Genomic DNA, 17,020 nt, shown 5'->3' with positions numbered 1-17,020 from the left:
AACAACTTTTCTTCTTAGTAACACTTATTTTGAAATAAATAAAAATCATTTTCCTCAACGTAAATGTTTATATCTTAGCTGCAATCATTTTTAAACAAAGAACATCTCATTGAATATTAGTTTTGCATAAAATTATATTTAAAAAGGAATATAAATAATTGCCCATTGTATAAGGACAGATTTTGAGTCTCTTTTTTTTCTTTTTCTTTTATTTAAAAGACATTTTGTCCTTTCTATGAAGCTAGGCTAGAGAGGACATTGGCAGAATTTTGTATGTTCTTATGCATAGCTTTGGATGAGAATTTAATGGGATAGAAAACAGTATCTTGCCAAGTATTAACTTTAAATCTTCTATTTACTTTAGAATTTCAAGATTTATGGAATACCAGAACAACCCAGGGAGATGACTCATAAAGAACTAGAACTTTCTAGTTTCCTACATTTTTTTAAAGAAGTCTTAACTGTTTAACTTCACTGTATAACACCATACATCAATATTGAGATCAACCTGTGAATTAACATAAATCAATCATTTAGAGTTTTTGGGTTTTTGTTTCTACCTATCACTCTAAATGGTTTCAAACTGGTAATCATATCAAAACCAACTGTTTAAAAGCCATGGCACCACAATCTTAAATTATAAAGATAATACCTAAATTTAATTAGAAGAATATACAACTGTTAATGTACAAATACACTTTTTAAAGTAAAGACTTAGTTATAGTTCAAGATGAAAATACGCTTTATTTGTTTCATACCAACCCTCTGGCATAATGACCAACTATTTCTGTTTGAATCCCAATTACCCACATCCTAACATTCTACAACATGCATAAGCAGGTCTCCTCCTGTATGGATGCTTTCATTGAGACCTAGTTGTGAAATACAAAATCCAGTTTTATGTTAAGTAGGTGGGTTGCTAATCTGTGAGAATGCCATTCTTCATCAGGCCTTTATGAATTGTTTATGACTACCAACCCAGACAATGCAAGCTTTATATTCGTTCTACAATTATCCGAAATAATTCTAGTTAAACTCTGGTAAAGATCTCTAGTATGAAATGAATGTAAAGTATTCATTCTTTCCTTATCTTACTCTCTGGTTTCATTTTAGCTCATTTGTTTATTTAAAAATAACCCTCTAAGTTGCCTTTTCACTGCTTTTCATGTTACAGATTGAAAATGTTGATGTCTGCCTTAGTTTTCTAGCAGCCAGAGGAGTAAATGTTCAAGGTCTATCTGCTGAAGGTAAGAAAAGGCACAGTTGTCGCAAATAACACCCAAGTTATAAAAAAAAAAAAAAGTTTTTGTATTATAAGAAATGTAAAGTGGGAGTACATAGCTTCTTAATGCATGAAGTCAAGTTTCCAAAGTAATAGAAACATAAATGCAATGGTTATTAATGTATGCTTTAATTACTTATATATGTTCCTTATTTTGCCAAAACTGTTATTTTCATGACTGAGTGTGTGGGAGAGGGGTAGATTAACAAAACATTTTTATGTTATTATCAGTGTATAGTATTTTTAGAGTCTTAAGTAGAGGGATGGATGGATACATAGGTAATACTGCATTATAGATAGACTAAATTCAGGAAAAATAGTATAATTAATCTGCAAATATTATTTTGTCAGTATCATATCAAATTGGTAGTCCTAGTTGAAATATTTGGTAAGTTTAAATAAGTCATCATGAGTTCTGAAATAATTAGCAATTAAAATATTTAATAGCTGTCTTATGTAAAAGCTTTAAAGTCATTAAAGATTTAAAGGATCATTACTAAAATTAAAATACAGAAAACTGGAAAAAGAGGGATTTTTTTTTTTAAATCTTTGTCTTTCACATAGTTTTAGGAAAACTTTTCAAGTACTATAACAAAATCTAGTTGCTAAGGCTATGAAATAGCAAGTCTTTGGGATCCACAATAACCACTATTTTATTAGAATATTAACTTATATGCTAAAATTCTGCTAGATACTGGTATATGCTGCAACAATTTAGATTGGTTAATGCTTCTGCTTTAGTCCCTTATTCTGAATAGTCTTTTCCCCCAACATATACTTGAAATATTAGACAGGTCTAAGTTTTAAAAATTTTCTCTCATTGGAAAAAGAGGAATTATGTGGCTTCTGAAATACAATGAACATTTAGTAGAATTATTGGGTTTTCTCAATTTTTCTTCTATATTCATTTTTTTGTTTGAAATTTCCTTTGTCTTTTACACTTATATGATATGTTATATAATATTAAATTACACATTTGGGGGCCAAAAACCTTAGGTTCAAACCTAACTGAGATTCTGTAACTTAGAATAAAAGTTGATAAAATTCCCCAGGAAAATATTTTACTTTTTCAGTGGTTAAAAGTAAGTTAAAAGTGTTACCTTTTGTTCATATTATATCTCTGTCTTCTCATATGACATTCTTTAGTAAAAGAAACCCATTGATTTTCATTTATCTTCTAAAAATATGTAAATGCTCAAAATAATTTTCTAAGTTAATAAAATATGCATAGTAAGAAAACAAGAAATTTTAAAAACCTTTAAGATCATCTAGATTTACATGAGAACATTAATACTTCCTTACTATAGCTTCATATTGATCAGACTAACTCTTCTATATTATGACAACTGTGAGAAAGTTTGTGGGGTGCATCTCATTTTCACTTTAAATGAATAATTCTACTGCATATATGGTGTGACATTTATAAACCATCAGAGAGCAAGAAATCAGAATAGTTTGTTAATACCCTAAACTACAAAAAGGAAACATAAAACCTTGGCTTCACAAGAGGATGTATTTTATTCCCAATGTTATGTTTTATTTAGTATATAATTACAGTTTTCATAGCCTTAGTTCAAATTTTACTTCCGTTTCTCCAAAACTTTAAATTATGACTACAAGTAAAAGAAAGAGAAGTTCAGATTGTAGCTTACTTTGGGTGTTTAAGTTTTTATTCAGTGTAAGAATTTAAGAGCTCCATGTACTAGAACTAGGATTTACATTTAAGTTATTCAGTTGTTATCTAAAGACATGAATAAGCTGATCTTTATTATTTATTAATATGTAATATGAGTCAAGAGAAAAATTGGGCCATTAAAATACTTATTATATGTACTTTTGGGATATTACATGTATAGTCATACATATAAATACATAAACATTTTAATAAATTGATTGTTAGGTGATTTAGGAGGACAGCTATAAATCTAGTTGCCATTATAAGGTGCACCCACGCCATCTTTACTTAAAATGTAGGACAACAGGGGCGCCTGGGTGGCTCAGTGGGTTAAAGCCTCTGCCTTCAGCTCAGGTCATGATCTCAGAGTCCTGGGATCCAGCCCCGCATCGGGCTCTCTGCTCGCAGGAGCCTGCTTCCCTCTCTCTGCCTGCCTCTCTGCCCACTTCTGGTCTGTCTGTCAAATAAATAAAATCTTTAAAAAAAAAAAATGTAGGACAACAGACATTTAAGTGGCCATCTTTTTCAGTTCTTAGCCATCACTGTGTTGGTAGCAGCTGAGACTTTGTGAGGGAGGCAGAATGCTGAATCACATGATTAGCACAAGACAGAAAGCCCATCCATATCTGGGAAGAAGCAAACTCTAGAAAAATTGCAGTTGACGATCAGCAAAGAGCCTTGCTCCTACACGTTTTGTTCTCTCTACCTTCCATCCCATCACTCCGTCCCTGAAGCTCCAGGCTCTTTGGAAATGTATGATGCTTCAGTAAATTCAGATTTGCTGGAATCTGTGACTTCGAGACTCGAGGTGCATTTCTATCTCCCCAGATTTAGTCTAAGAGAATGGCAACTGGAATTGCGTTTGTGACAAATAAATAAATAATAAATAAATAAATAAATAAAAAGGAAAACTGCATTCATTTCATATGCTACTGTTTTTATATTTTCCCTTTGATGCAGAAATAAGAAATGGAAACTTAAAAGCCATTCTAGGGCTGTTTTTCAGTTTGTCTCGTTACAAGCAGCAACAACACCATCAGCAACAGTATTACCAGTCCCTGGTGGAGCTTCAGCAGCGGGTCAGCCACGGCTCCCCTCAGGCAGAAGCCAGTCAGGCCAAAACCCAGCAAGATATGCAGTCCAGGTAAGGAAGGGAAGCAGGGCGTGTGTGTAAAACTAACTTGTCTGGACGTAAACTGTTTTTTGTTTGTTTGTCCTTTTTTTTTTTTTTTTTTTTTTTAACGACTTACTGTTTGTGAGATTGGAAAACATATTTATGTAGCTGCATCCGTGTTATGATGTAATTTGACCAATGTCATAGACGTTAAGACCACTTTTTTCTTATGGTTGGATGAGCAACCTTTATTAATTTGAGGTGAGATATTTGTGTTTGTTTTCTAAAGATAATGGTGGTTTGTATCAAAGTGTGTGAAATGTATTTCTTGTGAGTGACGTGGCACCGTTGTTTCCTTCTTCAGATTTTTGTTTAGAATGGGCTATGAGTCCTACTCTCTGGTTGTGTTGTTATCTCTTAATTGAGGCTTGTGTTCAGTTAATTAAATCTGTTAAAAATTTTGGGTCTGTTAAACTTTCGGATTTGAGTGTCTGTGGGACATACTGTTTTTAATGTGTGATTGTGTGCATGTGTGTGCGTGTGTGTGTATTTTTAAACACGCATGCATGTGTTCATCTGACTTGAGTCTGTTGGTGCATTGTAGACACAGCCTGGGGTGGGGTGCTAACAAATCATGGCAACTTCCTTCCCTTTTCCGTTAGCACTGTTTTCCAATTTGGGATTTTATCAGTCAGGGATCAACCAGAGATGCAGAATCAGGAAGGGATTAAGAGATTTACTGTGAAGAATTAGTTTACATGGTCCTTGGGACTAACTGAGCAAGTCTGAAACCCTAAGGGCATCCCAGCAGGAAGGGCAGGCTGAAACTCTCAGCGGGTGCCAGAACTTTCATATACAGGTAGAATTTCTTCTTCAAGGAAGCCTCCATCCTGCCTTTAAGACCTTTCAAGCAGGGAATCAGACCTACCCAGATTATCTAGGAGCTTATCCTAGAGCCCAAAGTCAGCTGCTACGGGCTTTAACCGCCTCCACAAAATACTTTCTCAGCAGCACCTAGATTACTGTTTGATTGAACAAGTGGACTGAGTAAGCCTGGCTAAATTGACACATCAAAAAAAATGATCACAGAATGAAATGAAATTAACAAGTTTCCTGCGCACTGCTCATTTGGTCCTCACCAATGACCAGGGTATTGGGTCATTAGCTCTATTGTGTAAATAGCTGATTGTTTTTCCTTCAGAGGGAGAATGTCTAATATGCAAAAATTCATCATCTTTAAGAGTATATATACATATCAAAAAGATGTAAATATTTAACTTTCTCCATCTTAGAAGGCAAGCGTGAAACCTAGTAATGCTCAGTGTACCCTGAGTTTATTTTTGGTATTTAGTATTGACTCACAAAGTTAGAGTAAAATTCGAAATTACATTCACATACCACCTCCCCTGCCCCCACTTACTGTCAAATATTCAACAGTTGAGAATTCCTCTTCTCTTTCATCTGCCAGCCAGCCCTTTCTTCATATTAAGCAATACTTCTTTTCTCTGTATGACCAAGTATCCTCTATTCATTTGGGCGGATTTGACTCACTAATGAATTATGAAGTCAATAAAGAAAAATTGTAACTTTATCAAAAAACATAGAATATACTGCATGGTTCAGGGAGTGATAAAAGATGTTTCTCATTAGTCAGTAATGCAGATATGCTTTTCTTCTTAAAGCTCGTCCTGGCTTTTTGTGATGTAAGTAAAATCCTACAAAAGTCAAAGTGAAAACAAAATTCTCCACAGGGGAAGTTCTTTGGATTTCTTTAAGAATGGGGGAGAGGAAATATCTTTTTTATTATTATTATTATGATTATTTGGGGGAGATGGTTGGTAGAAAGAGATCCAGATTTTGAAAACTGCCAGAAATAATATTTCCTAGAGTTTGGTTTAAGTTATTTGAATTGACGAGAAGCAAGAATAGTAGCTGGGAAAACATAGAGAATTAAGTGGTATTATACAAAACATGTTAACTCTGGAAGTGATACGCAGTATCATTTGTCTTTACTTTACCTCAGTCTATTTCTGTATCTGCCATGTGGAATTTCTTGCCTAGAATTTCTCAGTGGTTATGACCCTTCTGGGGAGATTGTTTTTCTCATTCTTGCTAGATATGCAGGGCTGTTATGGAACAATATTTTATTTAAAAATATAAAGCCCTATATATAGTAGGGATGGTAATTTTATACCATTTTGGAGAGAGCAATTTTTTTCTTTTCATTGGAAGATTTTGAAAAGTATTCTTTTCACCAGTGTCCTTTGAGACTGAGGTAGACTCTTAAGGAATTTGCCTTGTGATAAACTTAATTACTTTTAATTACTTTGCAGACTGATAATGAGTTGATAATGTGGAGTATGTGCTGTACTAAACATAATAGTTATGACCCTGATGTACAGGGGTTACATGTCTTCATCTTAATAGAATTTATTACCTGTTTTACAGAATATTATATTTCAAACATTAATACTTATTTCCGTTTACATAGATTTGGTACAGAGAAACAGCCTATGAATTAGAATTTATGTACAACAATCAATGTATGTTAAGTATTTTTCAAAAGCCATAGTATATACATAAGAAAGGATGTTTACTTTATGTCTACATAGTAAAACAAAGATAATTAATGCAGAAAAAAAGAAACCCAGTGACACATTTATCTTCTTTGCTTCAGATGTGACTCATAAGTCATAAGTCATGATTTATGAAGACTTTCTGTTAATTCTAAAGCTCTTCCCAAGTAAATAGCTTAAATGACTGGTTGCTATATTATTCTAGATATTTTGCCAGAAAATGTTCTTATATTTCTTCTCTGTCAACTCATAAAAAATTTTAAGGGCACATGATTTCAGTTCAATAAGAGTTTTGTTTTGTTCTTTTTATTTAAAATAAACTGATGTAACTATATATATTCCCACAATATTTATTTTATACATTAGGAATTTCTATTTTGCAAATAATTCCAAATGTTTTCAGTCATTTGAAACTTCTTTCATTTAAACAGACACTTAGACCTAAACGTTAACAAGTACACAAGAGAGAAAATAAAACATGGACCAGGAGGACCAGAGTATGCCTAACAAACTTTCCTTTACTGGTTTCTCAGCTCTTTCTCCACTCTTGTGTATATATATTTGTGGATATGTAGGTACATATACATGAGGACATACCCACGCACGTGTGTGTGTACACATGTGCAAGTGTGTGTGTGTCCTGTTCCAGTGGCAACTAGAGCTCTAGTTACTCAAAGTTTGCCGCTAGAATCACACTGCCGGCACCTGGATCTGAATTTCAACACTTTCTCATTGTTGGGCCTCAGGTAACTTACCTGACCTCTCAGTGCATCAGTGTTCTCATTTGTTAAAAGAATTAAAAATGGCATCCATCTTATGAGGTTGTTTTTGGGTTCCCTGAGTCACTACAGTATAAAACATTTTGAACATACTAGGCACACATCACTCCCTGCTCAAAGCCTTGCAATGGTCTCTAATAGCCCAGGCTTGCTCCCACCTTCAGAGACATGCTTTTGCTGATTCCTTTGCCTGGAATACTCTGTCTGCTAGCTGCTTGGTTAAATCTCTCACCTGCTTCAAGGCAATGGCCCACATGTTATCTTGTCACTGATGCTTACCTTGACTAAGACCCTTTTACTACTACAAGCTGCCCGTGTTCGCTCCCTGTTGTACTTTGCCATACTTTTTATTTTTTCTTGCCTTTAATCAACCTTTAATTTCAATGTACTTATTTATTATATTCATCATTTATTATTGTCGTTTCCCTGTAAAATGTAGGCACTATTAATTCAGCAGTATTTTTTATATTTTGGTCACTGGTATAGCCCAAGGGATAGACACAGAGCATACACACAATTTTCAACAATTATTTCTGCAACAAGATAATGTAAGAATTAACAAATTTGTATTATGGCTGCTTCCAATTTTAAGTAAGAACATGCATATTTAAAATTGTAAGTGATTCATAGCGAAAATTGTGTGTATTATAAAATTTATAGAATAAAAATAATTAAATTTGTTCTTGATTTTGGGCGTGGTCATGGTATTGAACTGCAGTTAGTTTCAAAATGGTATGCAGTGGAGATTATTATTATTATTGTTACTGGAATTATCCACTTATAGTATCTGTCTTAAAATAAAGCTGGGACTCAGGAAGGGAAGGAGTGAAGGAGGCAAGGAGGAAAAAAGAAAGAGAAACGAGAAAGAAAAAGAAGAAAAGGATGGAAGGAAAGAAAAAGGAAGGGAAGAAGGAAAGAAGGGAGGAACGAAGGGAGGGAGGAAGAAAGAAAGAAACTTTAAAAAAGTAATAGATTAAAGGTCCTTTCTTCAATCAACTGGGAAGATGTGAAAATGTTTTAATATAAAGTGATAAAAATCTTACTTAAGAGTTGAAATCATAGTTATTTTCTCCAAGTATTAACTAAGAGATGGGGAAGTATTATTTATTTTTTTAAAATTTTTTTTTAAAAATTCATTTATTTGACAGAAAGAATGAGAGAGAGAGAGATCACAAACATGCAGAGAGGCAGACAGAGAGAGAGAGGGAGAAACAGACTCCCCACTGAGCAGAGAGCCCGATGTGGGGCTCAATCCCAGGACCCTGAGACCATGACCTGAGCTGAAGGCGGAGGCTTTAACCCACTGAGCCACCCAGGCGCCCCAGTTTCTTATTCTAGAAAGCAAAGTAGAAATAAATGGTATATTTTCCAACTCAAAATTCATTTGATCAGTAAATATGGTTTGAGCATCAGGATATTTCTGCTAATCATACTTTTCCCTGTGGTGAGTTTTGACAATGAAAGTTCTATTTGACATGAAAGGTAACAGGAAGTTTAATTTCACCAAAATCTTTCACAATGCCTGGCACATGAGACCAACCTAAAATGAGCAGAATGTATGTCCTGAATGGATAATTTTCTTGAGTCTATCTGGTAAATAATTATAGTGAAAGAAAATTATATACCGAAAATTCGTTTTTCTTATGTACTGCTCAGTTATGTATGAAGTATTAGCATGAAAGCCTTTGTAAAAGATGATGATTTTTATTTTCTAAAAGCTTTACAAACAAGTAGTTTTTCCTTTAAAATGTGGACCTTTTAGCTCAATTGTTGTTCAGACTATTAAATAGTTTTCCTTCCTATTAATAAATAGTGAATTTTACGAACTCACAAATAGTGATTATTGAATTGTGTGAACAAACGTGTTTATGTTTTATAAAAAGAAAACATATAAAAAGAAAAGAAATTGATTATAAAGGTAGAGACAGGTAAGAAATTGTGTACATCATAGAAACATGAAAGTCAGTAATGTTGATAAGTCTATTATAATTGCTATTTTCAGAATTTGGGAGATTATGATTCCCACATTTGCCCTTCTGCTTTTTATTTGTAGGAGAAAATCAAATATGCATCCACTTGCAGTTTAGATGAACTTTCTCAATAAGGACTCACAAGTCAAAGAGCAACATCTATGGACACATGTTCTTTGAGTGACTTGTCTATTTCCTCTGTAGTCCCTTGCCAAGGTTCCCGTGACCCCTGCCACACACATTGCTCTTAGAACCCTCCTCCCATTAAGGACATTTGCCTTTCTCTTTTCCAGGAAACATCATTTCCTTCTGAGGGATTCACTCAGAAACTGGGACAGTTTACAGCTTTTCAGCCTGGGGTTATAAATCTTGCAAAGTATATGAGGACGTTTAATTTAAGATGACAGGAAGGCTCTGGTAATTTAAGCCCTCATGAACCTGGCTTCAATTAGTTTCTTAACTCAGCTCTGTGTTGTGGCCTATAGTGTGCTCTTCAAAAAAGTCAGTGAATCAATTAAACTTTAAACAAAACAAAACACAAAGGACATTTATGAATTTTTTTTTTTTAAGGCAGGATTTTTTTCTTTCCTAGAGAAAAAGAACTGAGGGGAAGGAAATTGCTCTTCAATTGCTTGATTTAGGAAACCAAGAGGGCATAATCTTAAAAGAGCATATATACACAACATACATGCTTTCCTTATGTTCTGTGCTTTTATTTCGCCATTTTAAAAGCTTGACAACTACTTATACTTCTGTTGTGATAGATGAAGCAGCATCTATATAATTTTAGTTATTTTAGAGTCAGACAAACATGGGTTTAAATTCTGCCTGCCAGTCCCCAGTGGTGTGGCATTGGGCACATGATTTTAACCTGTTCAAATAGCAGTGTTCTTACCTCTACAGTCAGAATGGAGATAACTTCCTCAAGAGGGCATTGAGAAGACCTCACAGAGTAATTCATGTATAAAGTGCCCCCCCATAGCATAACACTTATCACGTAATAGACACTCAACCCAGCCACTTTTACCTTACCTTCTACCCTCTTTACAATCATGTCACATGTATAATGAAATATTCTGACTCATGTTGGAAACCTCAAGTCAGCCTCATCCTTGGTCCCTACTTTCTCATTTTCTCTGATCGGTTCTGTCCATTCCACTTCTAACGTTTATTAAATATATAAAAGTAATGCAAAGTAATAATATCCTCAATATTAAAAATAACAGCCTAATACTCAGACGTTTTCATGCCAGTCTAGGTACACAGAGGTAAGCCCTTCAATTATTTTAGGTATTTACTTTAGTAGTCTTCCCATGTTGCCAAATAAAATACTTCTGACTCTAGGTTTTATTCATTAATTTGATCATTATCTTTTGATTCACATACTCCCCATCTCTCCCATTTCCCATTAATGTGTTCAACAAATAAATATTTATTAAACACTTAGTATGTTCGAGGCACTCTTCCAGGCACTAAAGATAGAGCAGAGGACAAAAGAGACAAAGGAATTCTTGCCCTCGTGAAGCTTACATCCTATTGATGGGAGGCAATAAAATATTAAAATATGTACCACTAACTGCACCATTGATGCTGGAGAAAAATAAACCAGGAAAAAAGGAAACATGATGTGTAGAAGCTATATTCATGCAAATTTGATTTGGGTTTTGGGAAAATCTTCACTCTGATGATACTGAGGAGAGGAGGTGAGAGAACTAGTTAGTGGTTGTGGTTATGTTGTGGGAGAGAATTTCAGGCTGATAGAAGACAAGAGCTGAGACCTTGAGTTTGGAGCCTGTCTGGTTTATTTTAAGAAGAGGAAATACCACAGTTGGGATGGATCAGAAGGAAGGAGGCAGGAGAAGAGTAGGATTAATTCTGAGCAAGAGCAGGGAGACACTAATATACCCTGTTGCCATTATAAGGACATTGGATTTTACTCCAGGAGGGATGGAAAGTTACCATATAGCGTGAGGAGGAACATAAACAGGTATAAAAAATCAAAGGGTCAGTCTGGCTGCTCTGCTGGGAATAGATTATAGTGAGGAAGAGGTGAAAACAAGGACTTGTGGAGAAAAGCTTGGAGTACCATATTGGAAGCCGAGAGAGGAAGGTCAGTTTGAAATATATTTTGAAGACATTATCAGTGGAATTAGACCAGACTTGCAGTGGGATGACTCTTCATTGGAAAGATGATGTTTCCATTTACTGAAAAGGGAAAGAATGTGGGAAGAACAGGCTTGGTATGGAGAAGGTCAAATATTTACCTATAAACATGACAATTTTATGGTGTCTGCTAGGTATATCCAAGTGGAAAGACTAAGAAGGCAATTGAAATTGCAAGACTGGAGTTTAAGGGACAGCTTAATGCTATAGACAAAAATTCTGGAGATACAAGCATATAGAAATAATAGAAACTATGAGACTAGAGGTGATGAAGTCACCAAAAATATGTGTATAGATGGGGAGAAGAAGACGAGGATTAGGGTCAGAAGCTCACTTGTATTGAGCCAATGGGTGATAGCAAGAACTCCTAGAGGAGACTTGAAAAGTGAGGTGGTCAGTAGTGTATGGACGGGTCTTTCTAGGAGTGCTACCACATAATTAAATTTCACTCTTTTTAGTTCTTTTATTGGTTAACCTTATAAATTTATATAATGAAATAACATCTTTGTTCTTTCTTAGTCAACTGTAGTATATCTCTTGCCATTCTGTGTTATAAAATATAGCTAGTGGCATTTCTTGTTCTCCCCTCACCCACTAACAATTTCCAATCTCTGTCATCTGCACTTTCTTAAAATTAAGGTTCATGTGATTTAGAGATTGATTCTAAAAGCTTTCAAACCAATGGAGTGTTTACCTAATGGCTATTAGCAATATGTTCTATAGAATCAGGATGTATACACTGTGATTCTTTCCTGTTCAAAGACTTTCTTGAATGTCTATTGAACGTTGGTATTTGTTTGAATGCAATCATAAACTGATCAATAACTTAAAGAATTGACCAGAGTTCATTTGACGATGCTTTAGAGGGATCAGTCAAGGTATATTGAGGAACCCATCTATGCCAGCATTATTTTTCTGGGATTATTCACTTATTGTAGTTAAAATTGCTTCTTGTTTATTTGGATGCTTAACTAATTGGTTTCCTTAGTTCTGGCCACAGGGTGGTCATTGATAGTGTTTGACATAGATATTTGATTAATCTCCTTTTTATAATCCCTTCATTTTCTCTTCAATATCCTAGTCCAGCTTCCCTCCTATTTTTCTAGACTAAAACCTTCCTCTGTGTACACCAGGATGAAACTCCTCTCCTATATGTTCTCCATTAATTCTATTCCATTTATTTTCAGTTTTTCAAAGTCTGTTGAAGTCTCTTGTCTATTGATGTCACTTGTTCTCAATCCTGTCATTCTTGATGTTGGAAACTTTAATTATTCCCCTTTCAGCATGTTAATAGCATCATATTAGGAAAAAGAGAATAATGTGAATTTGAGTCTCAGAAGACACGGACAAAATCATTTTTGGTTCTGTTAATTTCCTTTTCTTCATTAAAAAAATAAAAGTCAATTAACTGAACCTAATTTCTTCGGGTAGAAAATAAAAATATCACAATTATACTCTAACTTTTTAGTGGAACTGGGAGAATATAATATACTTTTTAAAGTATTAGACTGCTACTAATTTACAAGTTAAGACGTGTTTTTTGACACACATGTCTATGTAAAACGATGGTTAGTCAGTATTTCATCATTTGTTCTTGAAACAACCAAAATGTGATTCGTGTATCATCGCAATGACTCAGGATAATTAATATATTTTATGAACGTTGTCTCCCAAACACTCGACATTGTTTGGGCTCTATTTGGTTTTTAGTATTTATGGTATACTTTCTTCTCAAATAGAGCACTGACAATGTAGGCTTGGTTATTATACCTTCAGTCTTGTACCATATGAAATTACTTTATATTAATCTGTTTTCCAATAGAGACTGTATTCTGCTTACTGACTTAACAATAGAAAATGCAAGTCTTATAGTAACCATAATAGTCATGTCAGTATGACCACTGAACTATTTTCTTGCAGTCAGAGCTACGTAGAAAACCAAATAATAACTGGAATGACAGGACGAACTCATAATTGGATTTTGGGGACTTGTAACATATCTGTAGCTGAGACAGTCTCGCCCAGGAGACTTTAACTATTGGTCTAGGATCCCTTTCCTCCATAAAGCACACTGTCAACATTTGCCTCTTAGCATCCATTTCCTGTGCTGCAATTTCTGACAGTGTCCGCAGTCTCTCCCTTTCTGATTGACCTTTCAGTCTGAAAAGATGTGTAAACAGAATCAGCCTTCCCTCCCTGGCAGACTCTAGGCCAAAGCTCAGCATCGAGATGTTTTGAAACCCCAGCCACTCCTTATTAGCATGAAACTGAATACAGTGATGATTGCATTTGCTCTGCCATAAATTGAGGATAGTCCAATTATAAAGACTCTATAAAGTAGACTCTTTCATAGATCTTCAAAAACACTGCATAGACATGCATTTATATAATTATTTTGTAAGTATAATAATTAAAGGCCATTTTCAGGAACTTGTGTACCAAGAAAGGCATTAACATATTTTGTGTTTAGTACAACACTTTTTGTCTTTTGAAAGTACTAAATAATTCAGCGTTTTCACCAACCAGGATAGTCTTTACCAAAGCTTGTTCAGATTTTTAGCTTAACAAAAAAACTTTGTCTACTAGTACTCAAGGTCCAGATATGGTATTGATTGATTGATTGCATTGCATTAAAATAATCTTTTGGAATGGAGCACTCAATTTACTGTGATGCAATTTTACTCCATACTGATAATTTTTAAGTTGCAAAGATCCATGGAGCAGGGTAATGCTTTGAGCTATTTGTAAGTAAAAGCATTGTTGGAAAATTTCATTTATGGTAAGACTGTGAAAGAAATATGAGCCTGGTTTCCTGAGTTGCCCTTTATCTGAAAATTCTGCATTCCTAAAAGAGCATGAGACTTTGATGCAGTAATATCTTACATAGGCATCTCCCTCTTTAGTTACTGTTTTGAGATCCCACAAAGACAGACCATGCAGGTGGCCTTATTAACTGTCAGTTGAAATTTAAGATAACACAGAGGTTATAATATATTTACATACCATATTTCACTAATGGGATAAGTTATCACAGTAACCTGTCTCACATATAATCAGGATGATATTTCAGCCACCCAGCTACTAAAAAGAAACACATGTGGATGAAAGCTGAGTTTCTGACTCATTTATGGATTAGGCAATAACTGTTTTCAGTGAAGTCTCAGCAAAATTTAAATATAGGGACCGTATTTTTATCACGTACTCTAATATGCATGTAGCTGTTGCAAAACATCTTAAATATTTTTGAAGGAGCATATTTAGTGTTGAGGTGTAAAAGATATTTTTGCACCAGTGGTGAACACCTCCCTCTTTCTTAGAGCTATTAGCACATCAGTTACCATTTTATAACATTGCACAAGGATCCCGCAAAAGGGAAAGTCTTTACACTAAAGGAAGAATTTGATTCAGAGAATTCTTTGGATCTTAATTCTGAATGTATGGTTTTCTATCTACCTTTAGCAATTATAGGGAATTATAGGGAAAATATAAGGGAATATATTTTAATCTTAAAATGTTAGTGGGTATGCTTTACTATTTTCAAAACTTGTTACTTTGTTGTATTTGTTATTTTGTCTAAACATCTTTTAAGACTTTCTTCTCATATACTTAATTATAGTATGTGTTGGGTAACCTCGTCCTAATTTTCTCTCAAGCTATTTTCAGTATATTTGGGAGGAGAGAATTTCTACCTTTTTAACATGGTACCAATAGAACCATAATTGAAAGGTATAAATTGTCCACAAAACCCATAGCCAAGAAATTTTTTACCTCCTATTTTGTGATTTCTTTGTATTCTTCCTTGGTTCCTTAAGAATAGTGCTGTTAAAAGGACAAATGTGATGTTATGATTAAGCGTGTTTTTCTCTTTCTTTGGATATCAAAAGCACTAAATGTCTGACTGTAGAGGGACTCTGTGTAGGGACTTCTACTCATAGTATGTTTGTGTGGCTCTAAGACTTAATGGTAAATAGATAAGATTGGAGTAAAGGGTTTCCTAAATAATTTTTTATACAATTTCTTAATATAGATGAGGAGTTAAAATACCTACATAGACAAAAAAATTGCCTTTAGATTCTACCTTGTTCTGATAAACATAGTTTATTCAATTATGCTTGTATTAAGTATGTATACTTTAAGAATAACTGTTTTGTGTCTGATTTTTATGTTTTGATGAGTCAGTCACTATACAGTCAGCAAATACCATATGGAAATGAAATGAAATATTTGAATGAAAGACGATATTGTTCCTAATGATTCTTCACATATTGCATTAGAGCCCAGTGTTCTTTTTCATCAGTGATTTGAAAGTTCAGCTATGACCTTTCAAAAAATAAAGATCCAGCCCTCACTGCGTGCCAAAAGTTATGCCAGATTTTTGGTCCAGATATGGTGATATTTTTACTATTCAAATTGTTGACAGTGTAATAGAAGACCTAGATGTTTAAACAGGTAGTTCAATCAGGTATGCTACTGATGAAGTTCTAGAACCTAGGTGAGGTTCAGTGGGCTGAGGTCCGGAGCCAATGACCAAGAAAGAATTCTTGAGACATCTTTGGTGCAAAATGGTGGTTTATTAAAGCACGGGGACCCTGGGATCATGACCTGAGCCAAATGGCAGAGGCTTAAGCATGGAGACAGGACCCGTGGGCAGGAAAAGCTGCTGCCCCGGGTTGTGAGGGATGGCAGGTTATATACCTTGCGGTTGGGGGAAGGTGAGGGAAAGGGAGGTTTCAACGGAGTTTTCATATGTTTAAGAGAGCCTACAAGGTGCCTGGAGGAGGCCTTGCCCTTGTGGCTTCATCAATGTCATCTTTAGGCCAGCCATTAACATCAAGATAGTTGGGAGATTCTTGATGGGGTGTTGTGATCCTGCTATCATTTACATTCCCTTCTACCTCAGCCTCCTCCAGTTTTGTTTATGATGGGGAGGGAGACATTAAGTCTTGAGGAACTGAAAGTTATTTGCCTCTGGAAATTTGTGCTATTGATAAGGTAACCTCCCTGTTTGTAGATCTCCAGGACATTTGTAGAGCAAGGGAGATTCCTGTCTTGCAGGATTGTGATCTCTGCAAGTTAACTATTTGTTTATCGATTATGGCAGTCAGGGGTGCCTGAGGAATGCTACACACATTACGGAGGGGAGCGGGTGGAGAGGGGGATGCAAGGCGCCAGCTTTTGCTTTGTCTTCAGCCAGCCTCGTGCACCCTCATCACTACCTAATCCAACAGAGTTACTTAGTGAGAGCAGTCAGAGGCAAGAGCCTAGATGAGGGCACTCATGAATTAAATGCTATTTACATTCAGGAAACTCCAAGTATTTGGACAAGGAAAAAGTGTAAATAGAAGTGTGTTCTGAGTATCCATTGTTGTTCGAAAAGAAATACCCCAAATATAGTTGTGCAAAACAATAACCATTTGATTATACTCATGGATTTTGTGAGCCTTGGAATCAGACAGGGCCC

General features: G+C 35.0%; 1 protein-coding gene across 6 annotated transcripts in view; it reads left to right on the top strand.

The window, feature by feature from the left end:
- The window catches only part of NAV3 (neuron navigator 3), a 611,692-nt gene that overhangs the window by 355,930 nt on the left and 238,742 nt on the right, over positions 1-17,020 (top strand). For all 6 annotated transcript variants that reach the window (XM_044228605.1, XM_044228606.1, XM_044228604.1 and 3 more), the window contains exons 4-5: positions 1,175-1,247; positions 3,918-4,101. In XM_044228605.1, coding sequence (XP_044084540.1) covers positions 1,175-1,247; positions 3,918-4,101 — 257 coding nt within the window. The remainder of the gene's footprint in view (positions 1-1,174; positions 1,248-3,917; positions 4,102-17,020) is intronic.

The sequence above is a fragment of the Neovison vison genome, chromosome 12 (genome assembly GCF_020171115.1).
Source record: "Neovison vison isolate M4711 chromosome 12, ASM_NN_V1, whole genome shotgun sequence".
In the NCBI taxonomy this organism is placed as follows: Eukaryota; Metazoa; Chordata; class Mammalia; order Carnivora; family Mustelidae; genus Neogale; species Neogale vison.
Note: the sequence above shows the minus strand (reverse complement) of the source record. Positions and strands in the feature narration are given on the sequence as shown.